Consider the following 24805-nt stretch of genomic DNA (forward strand, 5'->3'; position numbering starts at 1 on the left):
AACAGCTGAAAAATTTGTAACTCAGCTTGAACACACTCACTTCAAAACTAAACCTTAGGTTTAAAAAAAAAATAAATAAATGAATAAAGAACACCTTTTAGTTAGTAATCAGAATTTTATCAAAAACATTCCAACTGCCAGAAGATTAGAACATAGACCAAGACCACAGATAAAAATTTATTTCATACTAGTCACGATCAACAGAACATATAAAACAATGTTTTTACCTTTAATATTTTAATTTTAAAAAAACTTACTTAAAAATCGGAAACAAAACAATTAAAAAATAAACATATTTGAAATATTTCCACAAGTATTAAATAAACTTACCTCACTATGACCCAAAGCTAGCAAATGCTGAAAAGCTTTTTGTACATTGAATCCATTTGAATTAGGAAGTAGTGAGCTCCAATTATTTGTGACTTGACTTGCACCACTACTTTCACTAGCGCTACTACTAGCGCTGCTGAATTCATAAATACCCTCTCCGTGAGGATCAGATGTGGCATAAGGTTTTAAACTATTTCGAATTTCTTCTAAAGCTTTTTCACGATATCCATCACGCGAAGATTTTACAGAACTAGACGATCCAGTGCCATTAGGTGCACCAGGTGGTGGTGGTGCAGCACCATTTACACACTCTCCTTTTCGATGTAAAGACTCTGCTCTTTTAACTGAAGTGGCTGCAACAGAATAAACAGCAGATGCTACCGAAACGCCTAATTCAGTCGTAACACGCGCACAAGAAACTGGGGTTCCTACATCTCTTCGTGGATGACCCGCGCTATCGCGAATCATCGACGGCATATTGTCAATATAAGGAATATTATTGCTATTGACGACATTCTGATTTAAAGGAAGAAATTTTGATTTTGTACGATTATCTTCTTGGTTGATCATATGTATTACAAATTACAATAAAAAGTTTTTTATGTACTTTAGCCTTCTCCTTACATCACTGATGATAATGATGCAGGAGAATAGAAAAAAATAAAGAATAATCTCGAAGGGGCTTTCTTTTACGCATGTTGATATCTAATTATTAAACATTTATGTAAGAAATAAAAACTAGATTTTTGAACTTTCAACATGTCTATAATTTCAGATAACGAGATTCCCAAAAGCATGAGCACACTATAATGGCACAACGAATACAAAAATTAGATGTATCACACAACACATTATATCCAAATAGTAGTTTGCAGTATCCAAGGCACTTGTATATCCATATTTAACTGTAAAATTAAAAGAAAATTAATTTACCAATATAAAACAAAGAAAGAATACAAATTGTAAAAATTAGTTAAAATAAATAGATTAATATTTAACTTCTATCTTAAACCAGAATAGTAACAACATTTTTTTGTTATAAAATCTACTTATATCAATTATACAAATATAATTGAGTTAAACATTTAAATGTTTGAAGAGAACATAACTACACTTCGGTCAATTCCCTTACATATTACTTTTTAAATTTAAATATTTTTGATAATAACTGAAGAATTATAATAACAAGTCTAGTTTTCATAATGTTTGAAGCAACATAATAAAATAAGATATGAAAAAATCACACATCGAAATAAATATTAGCTTGTTAGGGTACTTAATTTTAAATCACAGAAATTTCAAAATTGTAAAATATCTAAAAATAAACACTTTTAAAACTTATGTTTCAATAACAGTTAATGTTGTTTACAAAATGTAGTATGAAGTAACATGAATTTATTTAATTAGCTTTAAGTTATATTCTCCACTTAGTAAAGAACTGAGAGATTAATGAATTGAATTTTCTAGGACTAGGAACAAACACATAATCTTAATTTATGCAAATGTTGATAGAGTACTAATAAACTGTTCAGACAATCAGTTACAAATAACTGTTTCCATTACAATAAAAAAAAAATTATTTTTTTTTTTTTGCAACATAGATATTAAAGCTACATCTCTTCTATAACACAAAGAGAAGTTTGAATAATGTGAATAAAAGAAAAAAGTTAACAATGGATTAGACTGAAATATTACAAAATAAATAAAATGTTGTGTATATTTCTAAGACTCTTAATATACAAATATCTTTAAACTTAACTTTAAGCAGATTCATAATTATTATAATAATTGTCAAACTGATTGGAATTCATTTAAAGCAGTTGAAAATAGAAGTTAATTTTAGCAAAGCTGAATCAGTTAAAATATTAACGAAGTACAATACCATTATCAAATCATATAAATACTCAGGTTGGTAATGTCAAAATTAATGTAAACATACAAACAGTTTGCACAAAATAAAGGTCTTTTAACACTGGACAAAACCAAAAAATATCTCATTTCATCAATTTTTGGTATGTTTTGCATAAAAATAATGACAACAACAACAAGAGCTACCAAACACAAACAATACGTAAACATAGTCTCTTTGTGGCACTTAAGGTGCCTAAGAACAAAGATCATGATTTAAAATTTGACAACAAATGTAAATCGTGACAACGATTATGTTGCTACTAAAAAAGATAAAAAATTTCAAATGTATTTAAAGCAACCTTGATTATAATCATAAAATGTCATCCTACATAAGGAATGTTGCCTCAGATTGAAATCGCAATGATTGGTCACTTACCTCAAGAACAGATCACGGAGAGAATCATGTTAATTTTTTGATGAAATCAGCAAATTTTTAATACATTGGTAGGATTAGATTTAATGTTAATATTAGTTATTTAAATTTAAACTATGTACTGTTCTTCAAAACGACAATGTTTCCACTAACCTTGGCTATTATATACGTCCGCTAATGCTCCTACCAATAACTACATACCATAGAATACAAACAGCATTCCATTGACTGTTGCCATACCGCGATTCATGTCAAAAATGTTGCAGTAGTTTTTGTTTTCTGTTGTTGTTTTTAGTCATACCACATCTGCTAATAAAACCTTTTATTAAAACATGACTTTTTTTGGCAATTTTAAATTTACCATTGCTGAAAATTTATTGTTTATAATGCAAGAGACTCACAACTGTCTTCTCGTATAGAAAGAAACATATGTTTATAGATTTTTCAGTTATATTATCACTGCAAAGTACAGTTTTGACCGGCCAATTATAAATACAGGATATAGCTTGGTTCTTAACATCGCATTAGAGTTGCGTTAATTAGGGGCCATCTCATTGCTTCTGAGTTCATTGACTGTTCTACCAAAAAGTACACGACTTCACGAGCAAGTCGCTGGGTAACTGAAGGGGGGGTACCATCCTGTTAAACTATATTTAACATCTTACGCATAAATGAACGCTTGGGGGTAAGACTAAAAAATAAACATCCAAATCCCACACTAGTACGAAAGAAGTTATAAGTGCAAACTGTCTTTTCAACGATCGGCAACAGACTTTTTTCCTGGACTTAAACTATGACTTGGAGTGGAGAGTCTCTCTCCCCCCTTCCGACAGGGTAGACGTGCTGCTACAGTTCTGATGCTAATACGAAAGAGTGAGCCAATATGTTATTCTCGCAAAAAAAATGTCGAGTAGTAGTAGTAGTAGTTCTTTTACGTCGCACTAGAGCAGCACAATGGGTTATTGGCGACGGTCTGGGAAACATCCCTGAGGATGATCCGACGACATGCCATCACAATTTTGATCCTCTGCAGAGGGGATGGCACCCCCGCTTCGGTAGCCTGACGACCTGCACGCGAAGTCGAGCACTTTATGGTAGAACAGTTTAACGAGGACCAATACCACACACCCTCGGTTCCTACGCAGACTGATCCTAAAGGTCACTCACCCGCACACTGACCGCAGCCAGTGATACTTGACTTCGGTGATCTGCTGGGAACCGTGTTATTATATACTAGAATCAAGGTAAATCATATTTTATTAGGGAGAAGGTGAGGTTTACATCTTGTTACGTTTAAAGCTGAACAACAACTGACTAGCGCGGGATAACAAAAGGTTGAGTTGAGTTAAGTCGCTGCAAGGCGCATTTACACTGAAGATTAAATACATGACAATTCTCTGGCGCTTAAATAAAAGGTTAATTATGAATTATTAAAATTTAAGAGTCAATAACGAATAATTAGAGATTTAATCTGGTGACTGGTCTTTTTTCCCGAGTTGATCTCCTTAACTGCATTGGATTTCTCTGGGTTACAGGACTAGAAACTGGAAGAGAGGAGGGTATGGTGGGTGTAGAGCTGGATACAGGAAGAGAGGAGGGAATGGTGGGTGTAGAGCTGGATACTGGACGAGAGGAGGGTATGGTGGATGTAGAGCTGGATACTGGAAGAGAGGAGGGTATGGTGGGTGTAGAGCTGGATACTGGACGAGAGGAGGGTGTGGTGGATGTAGAACTGGATACTGGAAGAGAAAAGTGTACTGTCCTGGGCCTAGAAAATTTTAAAGAAGGAGTTATTGATTTTTCAACTTGACAAGCTCTTAATTGGTTAAAGTGACGCTTGATCACATAACCGTCGTCTAATTCAATGAGATAGTGAAGTCGTCCAAGTTTTTCAACAACAGTTCCATACTTCCATTTAGCAGATGATGTATAGTTGCGAGACTGTACTCTTTCTCCTAACTTGAAATTTTTGTTAAATTCTGGCTGCAAGGCATTATTTTTTTGTCCTCTAGTTGATTTGATTAAGTCGAATTCACATCTTAAGTTTCTACCAAATAACATTTCTGACGGGGTTTTTCCATTGTTAAGTGGTGTTATTCTGTATCGGAAAAGTAGTTTGCATAATTTACTATGGAGGGAACCTGAATGATACTTCATGCATTTTAATTTCGTTTTTAATATCTGGACATAGCGCTCTGCTTGGCCATTTGTAGCTGGATAGCCTGGAGCAATAAGACGCTGTTTAATACCATTTGACTTACAAAAATGTTGGAATTCAGCTGACTTAAAAATTGCGGCATTATCAGAAACTAAAATTTCAGGCAATCCATGACGACTAAAAATTTCTTCTAAATAATAAATTGTGTTTGATGATGTAGGAGATGTCTTCATAGCAAAAATTTCAGGCCATTTTGAAAGTGAATCCACAACAATTAAGAATTGATGCTCCATGAAGGGTCCGGCATAGTCGATGTGCACGCGTTGCCAATTTTTCTCAGGTGTTTCCCATATGTGAAGAGGTGCTTTCGCTGGATTTTTTCTTACATCACAGCATTCACGGCAACTTTTAACCATGTTTTCAATATCGGTGTCAATGTTTTTCCAATAGCAGTAGTTTCGAGATAAAGCTTTCATTTTCACAATTCCTATGTGTGTAGAATGTAGTTGCTTGAGCATTTCAGGTTGAAGAGATTTAGGAATGATAACTCGATTTCCTCTAAATAGGATTCCATCTTGAATGGTTATGCTGGGATCAAACTTGTTTCCAATAACAATATCGTATTTTATTTTTTTAAGATCAGGATCAAGCTCTGTTTCTGTTTGAATTTGTTTTGCTGTAATTGTTTCAGTTGAAATGTAATTTATGATAAATTGCTGGAGTACTTGTGATTCATCAATACAGTTGACGTAATTAACTGGTAGTGGAAGAGGATTTCTTGAAAGGTAATCAGCATTTGTATGCTTTTCAGATTTTCTATGTATAATTGTGTAATCGAAACTCGAAAGAAATTGAGCATATCGAAGAATTCTTGAAGCAGTCATAACTGGGAGGCTTTTCTCTGGATGGAAGATAGCGCAAATGGCTCTGTTATCGAGAATCAAGGTAAATTTTCTGCCAAAAATATAATCGTAAAATTTTTTGCAAGCCCAAACCACAGCTGTAGCTTCACGATCCAATTGACTGTAATTTTTCTCGGCAACCGTGAGACTTCTGGAAGCAAAAGCGATAGGACGCTCTATACCGTTTGGCATAGTGTGTGAAAGAACTCCTGAAAGTCCAAAAGGGCTGGCATCAGTAGCTAATGTTACTGGAAGAGCGGGATTGAAAGGCACTAGAATCTGGTCACTGGTTATAATTGATTTTGCTTTTATGAACGCAGATTCACATTCTGCAGTCCATCGGAAACGTGCGTTTTTACATAAGAGTTTGTTTAATGGATGAAGTAGGCTGGAAGCATCTGGAATGAACTTAGAATAATACATGACAAGTCCAATGAATTTACGAACATCATCAACGGAGTTTGGTCGAGGTGTTTCGGATATAGCTTGAATTTTATCAGGTGATTTGTGTAGTCCAGCAGAACTGATAACATGTCCCAAATACTGAACTTTTTCGTCGAAAAATCTACATTTGTTAAGGTTAAGATGCAAATTATGTTCCCGTAACTTTTCTAATACTTTAATTAAACGTTGCTGGCAATCTTGTTTATCTTTTCCTTGGATGATAATATCATCAAAGTAGGCAATAGTTCCATCCAAATCTTGGACAAACTGATCAATAAATTTATGGAATTCATTTGGTGCAGTTTTTATTCCGAAAAATAATCTTTTTGCTAAGTATGTACCTCTATGAGTAGAAAGAGTCTGATATTTTGCACTTTCTTCATCGACTTTCAAATGTAAATATGCTTTGTGGATATCGAGCGTACAGAAATATTTCCCATCGCGTAATTTATTGAAAATGTCCTCAATTCTAGGAATTGGGTGTCTGGCATTTTGAAGCTGGCTGTTAATTGTAACTTTAAAATCTGCGCAAATACGAATTGTGCCATCATGTTTTGGGACAACTACTAGGGGTGTACCCCATTCTGATACGTCTATTTTTTCTATTACACCTTCCACTTCTAATTTATCTAATTCTTGTTCTACTTTTGATTTTAAAGCATACGGTACAGTACGTGGTTTAATAAAAATGGGTTTTGCATCTGGAATTAGCTTTAGTGTACAAGTATAATCAGGAATGCAACCAATTTTAGGTTCAAACACATCAGAAAAAGAATCAATAATTTTCTGTATAGAAAAATCAGTACAAGAAATGCTGGGTTTAATACTTGTATTTTGTGCAGAAATAATGTGAAGATCATTTAAATTAATATTCAAGTTTCTAATCCAATCACGCCCTAATATAGAATTTTTCTTTATCGAAACAACATACAAATCTTCAAAGCTATATTTATTTTGATATGATACTTTAATCTGAGCAACACCAAGAGGCTTAAAAATTTGTCCCGTATAACTTCTAAAAGATACATTCGTTTTTTTTATCGGAACATTCAGACATAATTTTTTGAATTCGTCATTATTTATTATGCTAACCTTACTTCCGGAATCGCATTCGAAGCAATGTTCAATGCTATTCAATTTAACTGGAACATACATTTTGTCATCATGATTGAAATCGTTCAAAAATACATCATAAATTTGATTTACGTTAATACTTAGTTCATTAGAATCATCTGTTATTTGATTTATATTTCGATTTCTAGATCTATTTCTGAACTGTTTCGATATGCACACGTTAGCTAAATGACCTCGTTTCATGCAAGATTTACATCGTAATTTATTTTTAAGAAAACAATCTTGAGTTTTATGATTTGTTTTTCCACAATGTAAACATAATCCCTCTAATCCAAGTTCTTTAAAGTTAATACTGCTTTTATTTTTCATAGGCGATTTTGATCTACTTCTGTTTTGATGTTTACTTTCGTTTTCGGAATTTCGGAAATTACTGTTGAATTTTTTCTTTATATAGCCACTTGATATTTTATTAATGAAATTAGGATAATTACTCTTATAAACTTCTTTATTTTCGATTTTAGCAGCTTCAATTGCTAAGGCAATTTCAATAGTTTTATCAAATGTAGCATCACCTTGTTGCAATAATTTTTCACGAATATCGGCATCAGCTAAACCTCTGATAAATTGTGATCGTAATAATAAGTTTAACATAGATTTAGAACAGTTATTAGAATTACATTCAGATTTGAATTCAGCATTTTTTGTTAAATCTTTCAATGAAGAAACGAAAGTAGAAATCGACTCACCTTGATGTTGATGTCTAGAAAAAAATTTATGTTGCTCGGTAAGAACATTCGGTTTCGGTGATAGATGCTTCTTTAAAAGCAATAGCAGTTCTTGAAATGTTTTTGTCGACGGAATATCCGGTGCAGTAAGACTCGAAAGCAGCTGGTATTGTCGTGAGCCAAGACAGTTAATTAATACGAGTACCTTTAATTCTTCTGTTTCTGGATCATCTGCTGACAGTCCTTTTAATTTGAAATAATTTTCAAGTCGTTGAGAATAACAATCAAAGGATTCGACAGCGGCATCAAAAGGATCGAATGATAAGTTTTGAGTAGCGATGACATCTTTTGCGCTTCGTTTCGATTCTGGTGTTGATTTTACTGATTGAACAAATTCTTGAATTAATTGATTGAGTTCCGTCATTATTATTCTTTTATCCTCGTCGCCAAATTATTATATACTAGAATCAAGGTAAATCATATTTTATTAGGGAGAAGGTGAGGTTTACATCTTGTTACGTTTAAAGCTGAACAACAACTGACTAGCGCGGGATAACAAAAGGTTGAGTTGAGTTAAGTCGCTGCAAGGCGCATTTACACTGAAGATTAAATACATGACACGTGTCTTAACGATCAGTCCACTGCGGGACAAAAAGATATCGAGAAAACAATTTTTAAAAGCAGATGGTGTGGAACCTTATCCATTTCAACCGATTCCTAAGAATTGATAAATAGTGTTATAATATAAAATTATAGTGATGTGTGATTAGATGTCTCAAAGGAAGCACGTACTATCTAACGATATGCTAATGATATACATATATTGATTTGTGGGTCAGATGGTTTTTGACCATCACATAAAGTATCATTTCTAATAAAAAATTTGTCGAGTTTTTGTCATTTATCTCTTATATATAGTTCTTATTTATAGTTCTGTTCAACTCATCCATCTTTAGTTTATTTTTCATACCGTTCTTGTAATTCTAAATGGGGTTATTCAATTGCTTAGTAATGTGCTTACCAATTAGCGTATCACATACTATATAAATGTATTCAGATTAAAGGAAAGGAATATTAATTTTAATACTGGTACTGTAGGTCGAAATTTAATAGTAATTATTCTAATCTTTGCCCTTGATTGATTTGATAATTATATTCTTTCAGGTGTTTGTTCCTGGATAATACTTTTGCTATGTTGATTTAGTTATTTGCTAATTTAATTACGAGTACAAGGAATCAATAATTGATGATTTAATTCTAGCTTTATAAACTTAAAGGAACTTTTCTAATTCTTATTTAATACTAGTCAATAAGTTTATCCATCATCAGACTACTCAATTTTATTGATTCATAAAGCACACCCAATCCTTTTAATGCATCCCTTCAACATTGTGATGGCATGTCTTCAGATGATCCTCAGGGATGTTTCCCAGACCGTTGCCAATAGCCCATTGTGTAACTTTAGTGCGACGTAAATAAACTGCAAGTGCAACCAGGTTGATTGAAGCGAATTTCTTAGGGGAAAAAATTTCCTGACAACTTGCCTTCTGAATAATAAAGGAGTGTTCTTATTAAATCTTATTAGAGCAACGAACGACTCTACGTGAGAATATCCCCTTGTACAATGCATTTGCATCGAGCACTCCGGTATTCACTCAATGTTCCATCACATGAGATTGTTGCATTTGCTCTCTGGTTTCTTTTAAATTCGTAAGATTCGCACGCCTGTGCAGAAAAATCATATGGAATGAGAATTATCCCAAACTGTATTCATCCTTGATGTGCTAAAGATAATACTGGTGCATGCCAAAATTGCTCATAGCATAGGGGCCGTTCAAAAAGTACGTACATCCCGAAGGGGGGGGGGGAGGGGATTTGCTATTTTGTACGGTTTTGTACGATGGGGAGGGGGGGAGGTATTATACAAAGTACGTACTTTATAAACATACACCAAATTTAAATTTGACTTTATCCTACACACTCCTTAAGTAAATATTTAATTTTATTTAAAACATAATTATTTTAATTTTTATGAAAAAGGGGGGTAGACTAATAAAATGTACGTACTCTAAGGGGGGGGGAGTAAGACCTTATGTACGGTAATGTACGAAGGGGGGGGGGAGGGGTTGAAATTTCTCCATTTTTGTGTACGTACTTTTTGAACGGCCCCATACTAGAACTCAGGTAACGGGAATTGACTCTACGGGGCTATTTTTAATGCATCTCGATCGATCAATACGTATACGTAACACCAAAAAGCCAGCCCCACTGGATGTGATTTTTTTTTCGCATTCGAAAAAAGATGACATTCAAACAAGAGCCTGATTGGTGAATTTTCTGTGGATAAATATTTCCCATCAATCCGGTGTCCCGCAGTGGACTGATCGTTAAGGCACTATTCCCAGCAGATTACCGAAGTCAAGCATCACAGTAGTTAGGAAAGGGGAATACGAGCACAGGGATTTCGGGGATTTCAGGGATTCCGAGGATTTTCGGGGATTCCGCTGGCGGGGGTTGGGGTGATCAATCAAATGTGACAGCTACTATAGTTGAGGGTGTTTTTTTTTTTTTTGTTATCATTTTTTTTTTTGTAATAATTTTTTTAATCTTTATTTTTAATTCTTGTTTTTAATTAGTTGTTTTGTTGCTTTACCAGTCTCTTCGTCATACATGCATGTTATAACAGGTAGATTCAAGATAAATCAAGAATAATCTTGCATTATTCAGCAATGCTTTTCTCCGCAAGAGGCGCTGCATTTTTATTTAGTTTCAAAATTTACCGCTAGAGGCTCTGTGATCAACCAATCAGAAAGGAGTACAACAATGACATTACTATTTTTTCAACCAATGAGCGTATGACTTTCAAGAACCAATCAGAAATGAGAGAAAATAGTATAAAAGTATATGTTCTTACCCAAATCGTCATTTATAATTTGGTTTCTGCCTTAGTGCCTTTTAAATATTCGTAACGAAGGAATGGCCAACATGAAGCGAAAAGCTGATCATAGCGAAGTAAGTATCTTTTAATTTTTTTTTAATTTTATAATATGCATATATTTCTGTACTATTTTATAATCTAATAAATATTTTTTGATTTTTTAGAACAATCAAGGATCTTTCCACGAAAGCAGTATTCCTTCCAATATGTTTATTTTAGTAGAAGATGTCTTTATTTCCACAACTATTTACCGTGATCGAATTCTGGTTAATGTGAGACGATATAAGAAACATGGAGAAAAGTACTATCCATCGAAAGAAGGAATTACTCTTACACCTTACCAGTTCATCCACTTGGTCCACAGCTCATTTCTCAGAGAAAAGTTGACAGAAAAGAAGAAAGATCATCCGTTATACGAGTATTTCCTCAACTTACCACGTCTAGTCGATCCAGTGACCGTTCATTCTGATAAAAGTGTTGGTATTCAAGACAAGGAGAAGTGCTACAATATAGTGATGATTGAATTTGATGAAGCAGTCCTCCTCAAGAAAATTACTACTTGCCGAAATGGAAATACCTACACGAAATGCATATCTTTGAATGATGACCAATGGGACAAAATATTTTCCCTTGGAGATTTTCTACTAGATAATCTATTTCATTTAAAGTATAACCAACTGGACTTTAGGAAAATGTTTGAAGATCTATTAAAACATCCAGCACCAGCAACAGCTCCTGAAGACGATGAGACTATCACCAAAGTGTTAAGACACCTCCTGAAGACTGAAATTTACAAACTGCTAGCATATCAAACAGGCTTATTGAATCCTATGGAAGTAAGTCCTTCAGAACTTTCAAGTAATACTCGAGTCCTGTTTTGTGAATCTGCTTTGAACTTAAAGCCTCATATGTTTGTCAAAAATTTGTATAATACTGTTAAAAATGAAATGCGTCATCCTGTCTCACAAGAAAATCTGTTAAATTTTGTAACTGCTCGTTTTCTCGACACTATTGATCTTGTTGAAATACTTCAAATTGCTAAAACTGACTTTTGTACCAGTTTTGATTGAATAAATAGTTTAAGATTTCCTTTATAACTTGGTATTTTTTTTTTATATAAATAACAGTGATCATCTAATGTTTTACCCATTTACTCGTTAGACTTTGTTCAGATAGCATGCAATCATTTTATAAAGATCCCAAACAACCAGCTAGTTTTGGGGGTGCGACTGCAATACATCGTGGCTTAGATGGTAAAGAGAGCCTCAGTACTATTAAGCAATGGCTCTCTTTTAAAGATTCTTATACACTGCATAAACCTGTTAAACGCAAATTTCAACGGAATCGTGTTTTGATGAGTGATATGAATAGGCAATTTCAAGTCGATTTAGTCGACATGCAATCTCTTTCTAAATTCAATAAAGGGTATAAATACTTATTAACGTGTATTGACGTTTTCGCAAAGTATGCTTGGGCCATACCGCTAAAAGATAAAACGGGAAAAAATGTAAAAGTAGCCTTAGAGTCTATTTTTAAGGAACGAAAGCCTGAATTACTTCAATCGGATGATGGAACAGAGTTCAAAAATAAAATAGTTCAATATTATTTGAAAAGCATGCAGATTAAATTTTTTACAACAAATAACTCTACGAAATCAAGTATTGTGGAAAGATTTAATAGAACATTGAAAACGAAAATGTGGAAATATTTCACAGAATTCAATACTAAAAATTACATCGACGTGATTGATCAATTAATATGGAGTTACAATCATACTCGACATAGCACTATTAAAATGGAGCCAGCTTCCGTTAATAAAAGCAATACCAGTGAGGTTTTGGAAAATTTGTATGGAGATTTGAAGACATTAAAACGTAATCCACCTGCTTTTAAAGTAGGAGATACAGTACGAATCAGCAGACTGAAAGGTCATTTTGAAAAAGGATACGAACACAACTGGAGTCGTGAAATATTCACTATTCATGAAATTATTCCTCGAATTCCAGTTGTTTATAGATTAAAGGACTTACAAGGTGAAGAGATCAAAGGTACTTTTTATAAAGAAGAATTGCAAAAGGTAGTAGACTCTGGCTTCTATCCGGTAGAAAAAGTGATCAAAAAGAGAAAGAAGGGAGGAAGCACAGAATATTTCGTAAAATTTTTAGGCTATCCCGAAAAGTTCAATGCCTGGGTGACGAATATTCAAAAAGTATAAATAGTGAAATTAACCTCTGCAGGCTCATTCTCGAAAATGTCTTTCTACGTGACGTTACCTTCTGATAGCTCCATGAAGTTTTTTCCTAACAACAAAATCTCTCATTTTAAGACGCAGTTACCGATACCAGTTAATCTAAACGGTGAATGGGAAGTAGGCCTTTCTGAAATCATCTACCCCCATTCTTGGCTGAACGTAAATGAAAGTAACAATTATTTCCAATTCAAGATTAATAATGGTAATATCGTATCAACTGTTAAGCAAACAATTGATGTGGGGTGTTATGAATCAATGTTCGATATTGTATCAGCTATACAACTTGCTTTACCTAAAAATCCTAGCCGGTTTACATTAAATTATAACAAAGCTACGAAACGAGTAAAAATTAACGCCGTTCAAGGTTGCAGCCTTCATTTAGAAAAGTTAGGAGAATTGTTGGGTTTTCGACGCGATGCAGTGATTTCGGGTAACCAGAAAAGCGAATTCGTGGCTGACGCGTGGTCTAATTTTTCAGTTTTCTATGTGTACACAGATCTTATTTCACCTCAAATTGTCGGAGATACACAAGCACCTTTACTGCGGATGGTTCGAATAAAAGGACATGATGGTGAAACAATCAGTCAGTATTATGATAGACCTCAATACTTACCTTTGATGAGGCACTCCTTTCAAACTATTCAAATGGAGCTCAGATTGAATTCAGGTGATTTCGTACCTTTTGAAAGTGGTAAAGTGATCATAGTTTTACATTTCCGCATGAAACAAATACTATAAATAGTACAATGCGTTTTTCAAACATTCATTTGAAGAGAAGACGTCAAGATGAGTGTACCGTACGTTTGTTGCGCTAAAAAATTTGAAGAACATTATGCGAGTCAAATCGGCTCAGGTTTACCCTATTATAAAGGTATTAATTTCCAAAAAGGCTATGGACTTGGAGGTATATTTCGTCGATTATTTAGAGCAGCACTACCCTTTCTGGTAAAAGGTGGTAAGACTATTGGAAAAGAAGTTTTAAAAAGTGGAACCCGTGTTGCATCTGATGTATTGTCTGGAGAAAACTTTGAGGAAGCCGTTAAAACAAGAGCTAAAGAGGGTGGAAGAAATTTAGCTCGAAAAGCTATTGATAAAGTACAATCGATGGTGGGAAAAGGACAGTATAAAAGGAAGCGTAAGAAGCAGAAAAGAATCATTTCATCAAAAGCTCGCAAAGTGAGAGGACGTGATATTTTTGATCCATAATGGCATTTCTATTGAAAGATTCTCCCGAATGTGTGAAATCTGAATTGGAGTTGTTCAACTTACCTAGTACTCAAACTGTTATTCAAGATGGTCAGTGGATACAGTTTCATCCTCTTTCTAATGTGTTTGACAATGCACCTGTACAGTTTCATGTTTCAGGAAGTGCGGAAGATTACATAGATCTCAGCCAAACTCAATTGTATGTGAAAGCGAAAATTGTAAAAAGTGATAATACTCTCATCACTAAAGATGATACTATTGGACCTGTGAATTTATTTCTTCATTCATTATTTTCTCAAGTTGATATTTCATTGAATGATCGTATTGTATCCAACTCAAGTAATACTTATCCTTATCGAGCCTACATAGAAACTCTCCTCAACCATGGATATGATAGTAAAGCTTCTCAATTAACAGCTGAATTATTTTACAAAGATTCTGACGATGGCTTGAAGAAAAGAACTGCTTTTATCCAGGAAAGTGCTACAGTGGATATGATTGGATGTATACATTCCGATTTATTTCACCAAGAACGTCTGTTACTCAATTTGGTGGATGTGAAAATAAAATTGATACGAAGTAAGCCAGAATTTTGTTTACAAGGATCTGAAGGATTTAAAGTAGTATTAGATCATGTGTCTTTGTTTATCCGAAAAGTTCGTGTGAATCCAGGAGTGTTACTTGGTCATGCAAAGGCATTAGAAAAAACGAGTGCGAAATATCCCATCAATCGAGTGCAATGCAAAGTGTATTCGATTCCTAAGGGAAGTATGTCTTTTATCCAAGATAACGTATTTTCAGGTCCTATGCCGAAGAAAGTTATAATTGGTTGTGTGGATAATGAAGCTTTTCATGGAGCATTTTTGAAATCTCCCTATGATTTTAAACACTTTGATTTAAATTTTATTGGAGTGTATGTAGATGGGCAACCTGTACCTCACAATCCATTGGAACTAGATTTTGCCAAAAATCAATACATTCGTGCCTATCAAACTCTATTTGTGGGTACAGAACGAATGGGTCAAGATAAAGGAATATTTATTTCGAGAGAAGAATACGTGAAAGGAAATACTTTGTTTGGATTTGATCTCTCCCCCGATTTATGTTCTGGAGAGCATTTAAATCTAATCAAGCACAGCAACTTACGATTAGAACTGAAATTCAGCAAATCATTAGAGCAGACTGTGTGTGTAATCATTTTCGCCGAATTTGAAAATTTAATAGAAATTAACAAGTCACGAAATATTTTGTACGATTTCGGAAATTAAAGAATGGATGGATTACAAATATTTCATATTTTATCACGAGAGAAGATAACATCACCTTACTTTCAAGGAGTATATTCAAGAGATACGATTCCTAATCTACAAGAAAATACATGTGCTATCATGAATTCAGATGACTCATCCCAACCAGGATCTCACTGGCTAGCATTATTTGTGAATGATAAAAAGGAATTAGAGTTTTATGACTCCTATGGAAGACCTCCCAAATTTTATAATATGAATACCTCTTCCTATTCGAATGTACAATGGAATTCCAAAGTTTTTCAATCACCTACGTCCAATGTATGCGGACAATATTGTATTTACTTTTTATTCAAGCGATGTCAAGATTATTCTATGTATTATATTTTAAATCGATTGTATATTAATGATTTTCTGATGTTTCAATTTGTAAAGAAACGATATGGTGTAAGATTTGTTTTTAAAAAATAAAAATAAATTAAACTAACTAATTTGTGTCTTTCTTGATTCTTTTATGAAAATTCATACAAAATTGTATATTTCAGAATTTTATTTAAATGAAAACACTTTAACAAAATTTTTATTTTCAAATGTTTCTGCACAAGAATTTTTTTTTTTATAAATTTAATTTTCTAATTTTTTTTTTTTTGCATGAAAATTTTTTTTCAGAAATTTTCTTTTTCAAACTATTTTATTTTTAGAAATTACTGTTTTAAAAAAGTTTTCAACTTAAGAAGAAATATTTTTTACAAATTTTATTTTTTAAAATTTTTTTACACTAGATTAAAAATATTTTGTAAAGTTTATTTTTCAATTTTTTTTTATTGAAGAAAAAAGAAATAATTATTATTTAAAAAAAAAAAAAAGCATTTATTATTTTTTAAATTTTCTGTAAATTTTACCAAGTTAAAATATTTATACCTGAAAAAAAAAGTATCAGTAAAGACGAAAATCTAAATACATAAAATAGCATTTATTTCAAAGTTTTAACCATGCATTTCTGCGAGCATACATTGCACGTTTTTTTACAATTTTGTTTTCTTTATACAATTTTTTATTTACATCCAAATGTTTTGGTAATTTAACATCATTCAAAGCACTTAAAAATACATGTCTTCCTTCTGGAGCTGATTTCTGATTTCTGAAAAAGTCATTGAGGAGATTTACTATGTTACTTCCAGGGACAGTTACATCTTTATAAATGATTTCGCCTTCATTATTCCAAAGGAGAGATTTTTGATTTTTCAAAAACTTGTACATATCTTTGGCATTTTCTTGAAATCTAGTCGGAACTACACTAAGGATTCTTTCTTCCAGATCTCCTGTTTCATTTTTTATCTGTAGGGGTTCTTCTTTCGCTGGTTCTGTTGCTGGAATTTCTGTTTGACGTGACTCAAATTCTTCTATATTAGGCTTCTGAATTGAAAAATGTGTATATTTCTGTAACGCTTGTAAATACAAAGTCACTTTTTCTTCATCTGATAACTTTTTGCTTTGAAGAATATTTTTCATCAGTTGATCCAGTTCAGATAGATGATCTGCTACTTGCATTCTATCTTCTGGAACTAGCACAAATTTCTTACTATACTCCATGAATTAAAGAACTGATGACAGAAATAGCTGCAGGTAGTAAAATGGATAGGAATCCCTCTCCTTTTTGAATAAGAATTTTTTTCTTCTTGTATAATGGTGTTTTCTTGTTCGCAAGTTTTCTTAAACTTTCTTTGTGAGGAGATAAACGATTTTTTTGAGTTTTTGTAAGTGGTATATTACCACAAAGAGCATTCAAAACACACTCACACAGGGTTTTAATCTCACGCTTTGAACACTTTTTTATTAGAGATTTGCAATGTTTAGATTTTGAGATCAGTTTTATGAGCTCTAAAGTTCGTACATCACACGCAGACATCTCGCTTTCAAATGATTTCTCTTGTCAGATGTCGAAGCTTTTTATAACTCTTCTTTGAGAAAACGAGCAAATGCTTTTGCTTTGATGACGGCACAATGTTTAAAATCAGGTGAATGTGCGGGGCAGGAAGAAAAGGATGGCATTAAATCATCTATCTTAGGACATCCAAAATCTTCTAAATCGTAGCACACTCTTCCAGATAGATGTTCCAAAAACTTTTTTTTCTCGAGTCCTTTCACATAAATGTGTGAAAACATATCAAACAAAAATGTTAGAATGGTACGAAGTTTGGCGTAAGGCTCCAGTCCTTGATTCCAGTCGATTCGATGAATATTTCTTGTTATCCAATTGTATTGCATTTTCTGACGGGCTGATAGTTCTTCGAAAGAGTACGGTGGTTGGAAGGTGCATAGTCCCGAGATAGAACTACCTTCTACGGCTTGAAATGCGAGTTCTTTGATGATGTAGTTTCCTGATGGGAGTGAAAAACCTTCAAAGTCAATTACCACGGCAGACATCTTATCGGCTAAGAATTCACAGTCGAAATGAGATTAACGAGGCTGGTACACATAATAAATATCTCCAGGAAACATTCCAGTGCGCATGCGCAAGGATTCGTCTGTATCACACTTTAAATCAATGAGTAAATAACCATAAGGTTTTGATGTGGCATCAGCATAACATTCTTGAAAAAATTTAATTTTTCGAGGATACAATTGACGTCCTAAATGTGTAATTTGCGATTGATCTCTTCTATTCTTAAATAATACAAGATAATGAGCATTTAAGGATATTTCTCTCATTTCCTTTCCTTTATGAAAAATGTTCTGAACCACAAAGATGATGCTTAAAGATTTATGATGAGAAAACTTTGTAAATAGTTTTGTTAATTGAGGATCATTTCCCAATTCACTCATGAGATCATCAATCACAATTAATGCATCTGAATATTGATTCAAATCGGATGGAAGTCCTTCATGAAAAATAACATTAGGCATCTCATCGTACAATTTTTGATAAACACCATAACACCATACAATATGTTTTGGAAAAGGCTGAATCATTTGATTATCAATAACTTTTTTTATGAAATAACTTTTGCCGCTACCTGTTGGACCTGCCAGGACAGCTGTAAAAGAATGCTTCAATTTCAATAGATCCATGATGAATGAAGCACTTTAATCTTTTTCACTCTATTTATAGTCCTGTCAGTCATAGTATATAACACTATTTCCTTGAATAGTTCAATCACTCTTCTTCAGCTTAAAGCATAGATGTGCCATTAAAATCTACATTCAATCTTTCTTAAAACTTTTTTTTTTCTTTAATTTTTTTTTTTTTTTAATAATTTTTTTTTTCATTTTTTTTTTCTATGCAGATTTTTTTTTCTTCTTATTTACTAAGTTTCCTCTTCCAAGGAATAGTGTCCGAATGGGAGGGTACTGATCTTGTCCTCTAAAATAAAACGTTTCTGATCATAAGGTGATAAAGCTAACTTGTTAACTGTTATTGATGTAATATTATGGTCCTTGGAGCGAATTGTGTTCATGGTAGTATGGAGTTGTTGATGTTCAAAGAGACATTTCTTATAGTCCTCAAACTCAATTTTTTTATCAATAGTAGCCTTTTTAACTCCTTTCAACTTTTTAGTAACATTTTCATTTATTTTAAAGGCATACATTTTAGATCTTAATCCGATGAAGTCTGTCATAATATGTCCTTTATTTTCATCTTTCATAACCCCTAAAATCTTTTTATTTACTAAAGGAAGACCGTAAATATTATCCGCTGCATAATCACTCGTATCATAACTATTTATATCCTCTTTCATATCTGCATATACATCTTCAGTGGTGATGTTATAAATGAAACTGTCAGTGTCTGTGTATAACAATTTAATTTGATCCCCATATTTGGGCTTCATTTTGATGTAATGAAATGTATACATAAGTATCTTTGAAATATCCAGTATAGCCATTCCAATGCTGATGGGCTTATTAAAAATCATTTCAGTCCGTCCCATGTGTATAGCAATAAGGCGTTCTGTAAGAATGGTCCGGTCTTGAAAATTACTTCGAGAAATTAGTTTTTCTGCCTTTTTTTCAGAGCTGCAGAGCTTGACATCTACACGTTTTCGTATATTTTCCATCGTTTTGCCGAATACGGCATTGTTCATCAATTTGAAAAACGATTTTTCAAATTCATTTTTGGCAGCTTTCCGGAGGTTAGTGTTCAAATCAATATATTCTTTCAGCCACGGAGACTGCGTGAATTGAAGAATTCTGTGAACCTCTTTCAAAACAAGGCCTTGTTGGACATATAATTTTAAATTGCGATAGTGAAGGACATATTTTTCTTTATTATAAAGTGTTGTAAGCAGTCTTTTATCCTTACAACCAGGTGGTATCCTAGTTTCCGGTGCGAGAGGAAGGTCGGAATGTTTGTCATGAATATGATTAGGGTACTGTAAGTCAGCCTCTACGATGAAACCAACTGGGCCATCATCAGGAGCGGATAAAATATCCATACTTGGATCCACCCACTTGAAATCCTTAAGAGGTAATGGTTGGGACATTGCCCAGCCGTATAAGTTATTGGCATCGAGATAGAGTAAGTAATTGGAGGGATATGATGAATCATATGTTTTCATATATTTGTTATTTGCAGCTCCATATCGATGCGAACATTGGGATATTCCTCCACGGATCCCATTTTCTATAAAAAGATGCATATCATAGTCAGTAAGAAGCTCAACAGAAACGTTAGTTTTCTTAAGCATAGCATCAAAGGAGAGACCTGGAGCGGTAAAATACCAAGCAGGATCTAAATTATAATGGTCCATACACACTCCTCTGAAATTTTCAAATATGTCCGCAAGAAGTAAAACATCCGTCTTTACATAGAGGTCCGAATATTCCCCCAAAGAAGACATTTCAAAAGCCTTCCAAACGCTTTGTGCGTGCTCATAGTCCTCCAGACCGATGTTGACCTCGTTCAGACGATTGTAGAACGCTTCCCGGGGTGGTAAGGTGGTTTCCTCAAACTTGTCTGTGTGGTTAATGTAATCATATGGGTATACCCCTTTACGGAGCAACAGAGGTACTTGTGAGGACGAGAAAAATTTAGAAATATGATGAAACTGATTAGGAGATAAGTTTTTCACTAGCTGGTCCAAACTGCTTGCCATGAAACGAAATGAGTCGATGAACCGAAGGAAGATTTTTCCTGAAACACATTCAGAGAAAGAAATAAATTTTTCAGTATTTTCTGGAATCACGGTGATATTTTCTTCATCTTTTCCCAGTTCCTTGATAAAAAGATGACTGTCATAGCCGGATAAGTTGTGAAAAATGACGGGAATGAAATTTGGTAGTCTAGCTTGTAAATTGCATGCATTACAACTTATTCCACGTAATTTCTGCGTAAGATGACAGTGGTCCTTAACCTATAACAATAAAAGCTATTTTTCAATATTTATGCTAATTTTAATCCACAACATAAAAAATTTTAAATTTTTCATAATCTTTAAAAAAAAAAAAATACATGATTTATTTCCTCGTTTTGATTGATTAGTAAAGTGTTATTTCTTGCAGTTATTAATTAAAAAAAGAAGCTGATTTAAGTTCCTGAGATATTCTAAAAAAATTTTCCAAAAAGATCAATTTTTACAGTTAGTTTTTAAAATTTGAAAAACTAATACTATTTTCTTATCATTTGTAACAAATAAGATTATTCAACTCTAAAATTTAAAATTTATAGTCTAAAAGTAATAAATACAATAACTTACCTTATAATTCTCTGCAGTAAATTCTTTTCCACACAAGTAACAATTGGATGTTAAATCAAAATGCTGGAGTTGTTCCATGGTTAATGGTAGCATTGGCTTTGGATTCTTGTATAAAGTTTGAATTTCTTCAGCTTCCTCTCGTATTTTTTCCATGAAAATTTTCGCTGCATCACTACCACGATAAACAAAAGGCGGTTTATAAAGCCCATCCATGTAACATACATAATAACAGAAACTAATGGGCTCATGTTTCTGGTACATTTCTGTGTATGATACATCTGAATTGGGTTCACAAGAGTCAATAGGTTTTGTCAAACATTCAAAGTCCGCATAAATAACGAAAGGTACCATCTGAGTATGCTTCACGTTTTTGAAGCTGAGCCATTTATCTGTAGGCATTTTAACTCGTACAGCTTCATGTTGATTACAACTTAGTTTATGCCGCTGAAGAATTTCATCGGTCGTAAAAAATTGTAAGCACCTTCGGCAAATATATTTCTTTGCATGCTTTCGTGAATACTGGGGAGATAATAGACGTGAAAGGTTTTTTATCCAGATGTAGTGTGAATCAGTTTCAGTTTTCAAATATAGGAGATCGATGTGCTGAGGTTTTTCCTCTTCAGTAATAACTAAAGGGAAAACATCATTTTTTTCGGTTAATCCATACACATTAATTGAGAGACTGTTTAGCTTCTCAAATTTTTGCACATCTTGAAGCTTAACGGGAAATGGTATATTCGAGAAATTCAATGTATTAGCAAATGATGCATAATTTGATTCTCTGTTTGGATTCCTCTGAGCAGGATGAAGAGCAGAGAGAACTGCCCACTTAAAGCATTCATTGTCATTGTTTGTAACATTTACAACTGCTTCTCTCTCAAAAATACCACGAGGTAGTGGAATAAATCTTGAGCCTCGCAGTGGGCTGTACTTGTTTATCCATATCTCCAAGTTTACGATTTCCTCGAGGGCCCATCCGGAATCCTTGCCTTCAAAATCATCTGCTTCGGCTAGTATTTTGTCCACCTTTGCTCCATAGACTTCACTTAGATCAGAGGCACTTAAGATGACTACGTTTTTGGTCTTAAAGTTCTTTACCTCGCTGACTATACCGTTATTAGCTACTTTCCGGTAACGACATAAGAGTCGGCAGTTCACTTTCAAGTCGTAATCGGTGAGGTGGAAGGATACGATGCGGACAAAGTTTTCTCGTTTTAGCTCGAGAAATGTCCGCAAGTCCTTGATGTGGTCATCATTGGGAAGGTGAATATTTTTCACCCTCCCGTCGAAGGCTGAGAGAGGATCCGAAGTAGTAGCAGCGTGAGAGGTAGATGGACCAGCAGTCTGTTGAATAGGGACGGTATCCGAGCGAGAAGTAGATGTAGCGGCAAGGATGTCAAGCCGAGGTTGCTTGGAAGTAGGCAATGGGGTGGTAGCAGCCTTGCGTTTGTGAGCATTGAGGTGGCATTTCAGTTTATCAATCCTAGTGAAGGTCTTTGAGCAGTCCGGGCATTGGAGGTGTTTATCCCCATGTATGGAACGTTGATGTCGCAGCATATTGGGTCGGGTGGTAAAGCTTTTCGTACATTCAGGGCATGGAACTTTACCTTCATCCGCTTGATCTTGTCTCAGCATGTTATCCAAATCTTTACCAGTAAGGTCTCCAAAATCACACACAGCAAGCACTTCATCGTTCACAGGCAAAGAAGCACTAAATTCTTGACTCATCTTAAAACTTGATAAATTTACAAGTAATAATAAAATAAACTACTAACGAAACTTTTAAATAAAAAGTTAAACAACTATAAACTTCTCCATAACAACTAGCAAAACTTTTAAATAAAAAGTTAAACAACTAACAAAAACTTTAACAACGATGACAAATAAAAATTTAACAAAAAAAAAAATCTAACGTAATAACAAAGAGAGAACAAACTAAGTTTAGAAAAGCGCCCTGAGAGAGGTAATCCTACAATCAGAATAAGGTCTCTGGGCAAACGCATCTGATTTTAAACTGTAGTCGACTACCCAGAATGCATTGCGAACTGCTATGTAATGCTTGTTCTGATTGGTTAAAAATGATATCATTATTTTAGTTCTGTAAAATTTATTCTGATAGGCAGAAAATGACGGCATGATTTTCTGACTCCAACCCCATGGAACATTCTAGAATGATCTAATGAAACAAGACCGAACAAGAAGTGAGCGAAACATTTCAATATACTTCATCTTTCTAGACCACACAGAAGTGATGCATGCCTTATCTTGAAGACGCGTACTTCATATTCATGTTGAATCCTGGTTGTATGACGTCACGCATTCCTGTTTTGATTGAATCGAAGAAATGACATCACCCTACGGAAACATGTCTTATCTTGCTTTCAAGTCTTATCTTACAGACTGATTATTACCTGATTCATGTTCATTCCTGATAGTATGACATCGGGTTTCATTTTATGTCATTTTTCAAATATCACTCGTATTAGAAAAAAAAATATTAACTCAGAAAACAGTAATTAAAAAATAAAGATTAAAAAAATTATTACAAAAAAAAAAATGATAACAAAAAAAAAAAAAAAAACACCCTCAACTATAGTAGCTGTCACATTTGATTGATCACCCCAACCCCCGCCAGCGGAATCCCCGAAAATCCTCGGAATCCCTGAAATCCCCGAAATCCCTGTGCTCGTATTCCCCTTTCCTAACTACTCATCACTGGATGCGGTCAGTGTGCGGGTGGGTGACCACTTGGATCAGTCTGCGTAGGGATCGAGGGGGTGCGGTATTGCTCCTCGTTAAACTGTTCTACAGTAAAGTGCTCGACTTCACGCGCAGGTAGTCGGGCTACCGAAGCGGAGGTGTCATCCCTTCTGAAGAGGATCAAAATTCTGATGGCATGTTTTCGGATCATCCTCAAGGATGTTTCCCAGACCGTCCCCTACAGCCCATTGTGCATCTCTAGTACGACGTAAATGAACTACAACTACAACCATCAATCCGGTTCTCATTCGCAAGCGTTTTTTTCTTTCTTTTTTGCATGTGTGAAAATCGTGCGCATTGGCATTGAACTTCATTGTAGCTCCTCAAATTCCTCTAATTCTCCCGGAATCAAATTGCACTGCGCACACGTAAAATGCGAAATTTCAAATAGCTATGGATGGTAAACAAGAAAACAACAAACTTCCTAAATGCATGGATGGTGCATTTATACAAGCTTAGGCGTTAAAATCAATCGGAAGTAGTATTCCGGAAGTCCTACGATGAATTTTAACTCTCAGCGCTATCTGCGCTTAGCTTTACAGGGTCAACCATCCATAATCAAGAAGAAGTATCTTTTAAAAGAGTGCCTTAATAATTTATCTGTATTCATTCTTTCTGTTTATTGGTATTTTTCAATAGTTTTTATTTTTATATTGATTGGTATAGTGCAAGGAAAAAAAAACGAACATCCTGAATAACTTTTAATCTAAATATCGATCTAAACACAATATTAATGGTATTTGGGTCTCACTTTACCTAGCATTTTGTCCAGCCTACAAGAAAAGGGCAC

At 34.0% G+C, this 24805-nt stretch overlaps 5 protein-coding genes across 6 annotated transcripts in view; 2 read left to right on the top strand and 3 right to left on the bottom strand.

Annotated features, from left to right (window-relative positions):
* Positions 1–2883, bottom strand: part of LOC107453135 (uncharacterized) — a 66766-nt gene extending 63883 nt beyond the window's left edge. The window contains exons 1-2 of one of the 2 annotated variants that reach the window (XM_016069843.5): positions 2768–2883; positions 331–1235 (exon numbers count right to left, since the gene is read on the bottom strand). In XM_016069843.5, coding sequence (XP_015925329.2) covers positions 331–900 — 570 coding nt within the window. In that variant the 5' untranslated portion in view covers positions 901–1235; positions 2768–2883. Of the gene's footprint in view, positions 1–330; positions 1236–2617 lie in introns of both variants that reach the window. The other variant, XM_016069835.4, reaches the window with a different exon arrangement.
* Positions 2884–4072: 1189 nt separating this feature from the next.
* Positions 4073–8341, bottom strand: LOC107436246 (uncharacterized protein K02A2.6). The gene is made up of 2 exons (XM_087168730.1): positions 7684–8341; positions 4073–7014 (listed from the first exon to the last, which is right to left on the bottom strand). The coding sequence occupies exons 1-2, from the start codon at positions 8339–8341 to the stop codon at positions 4073–4075; spliced, it is 3600 nt and encodes a 1199-aa protein (XP_087024856.1).
* Positions 8342–12551: 4210 nt separating this feature from the next.
* Positions 12552–13070, top strand: LOC147806983 (uncharacterized). Its single transcript, XM_087168731.1, has one exon. It carries the CDS (start codon positions 12552–12554, stop codon positions 13068–13070), a length of 519 nt encoding a protein of 172 aa, XP_087024857.1.
* Positions 13071–14311: 1241 nt separating this feature from the next.
* Positions 14312–15580, top strand: LOC147806984 (uncharacterized protein F54H12.2-like). The gene has a single exon (XM_087168732.1). The coding sequence runs from the start codon at positions 14312–14314 to the stop codon at positions 15578–15580; it is 1269 nt and encodes a 422-aa protein (XP_087024858.1).
* Positions 15581–18828: 3248 nt separating this feature from the next.
* On the bottom strand, positions 18829–23099 carry LOC147806985 (uncharacterized). Its single transcript, XM_087167626.1, has 2 exons — positions 21256–23099; positions 18829–20913 (listed from the first exon to the last, which is right to left on the bottom strand). Exons 1-2 carry the CDS (start codon positions 22981–22983, stop codon positions 18868–18870), a joined length of 3774 nt encoding a protein of 1257 aa, XP_087023752.1. The 5' UTR covers positions 22984–23099; the 3' UTR covers positions 18829–18867.
* Between the last annotated feature and the right edge of the window lie 1706 nt (positions 23100–24805).

Source organism: Parasteatoda tepidariorum, chromosome 7, assembly GCF_982258835.1.
Source record: "Parasteatoda tepidariorum strain Cologne lab strain chromosome 7, Ptep-v5.0, whole genome shotgun sequence".
NCBI lineage: Eukaryota > Metazoa > Arthropoda > Arachnida > Araneae > Theridiidae > Parasteatoda > Parasteatoda tepidariorum.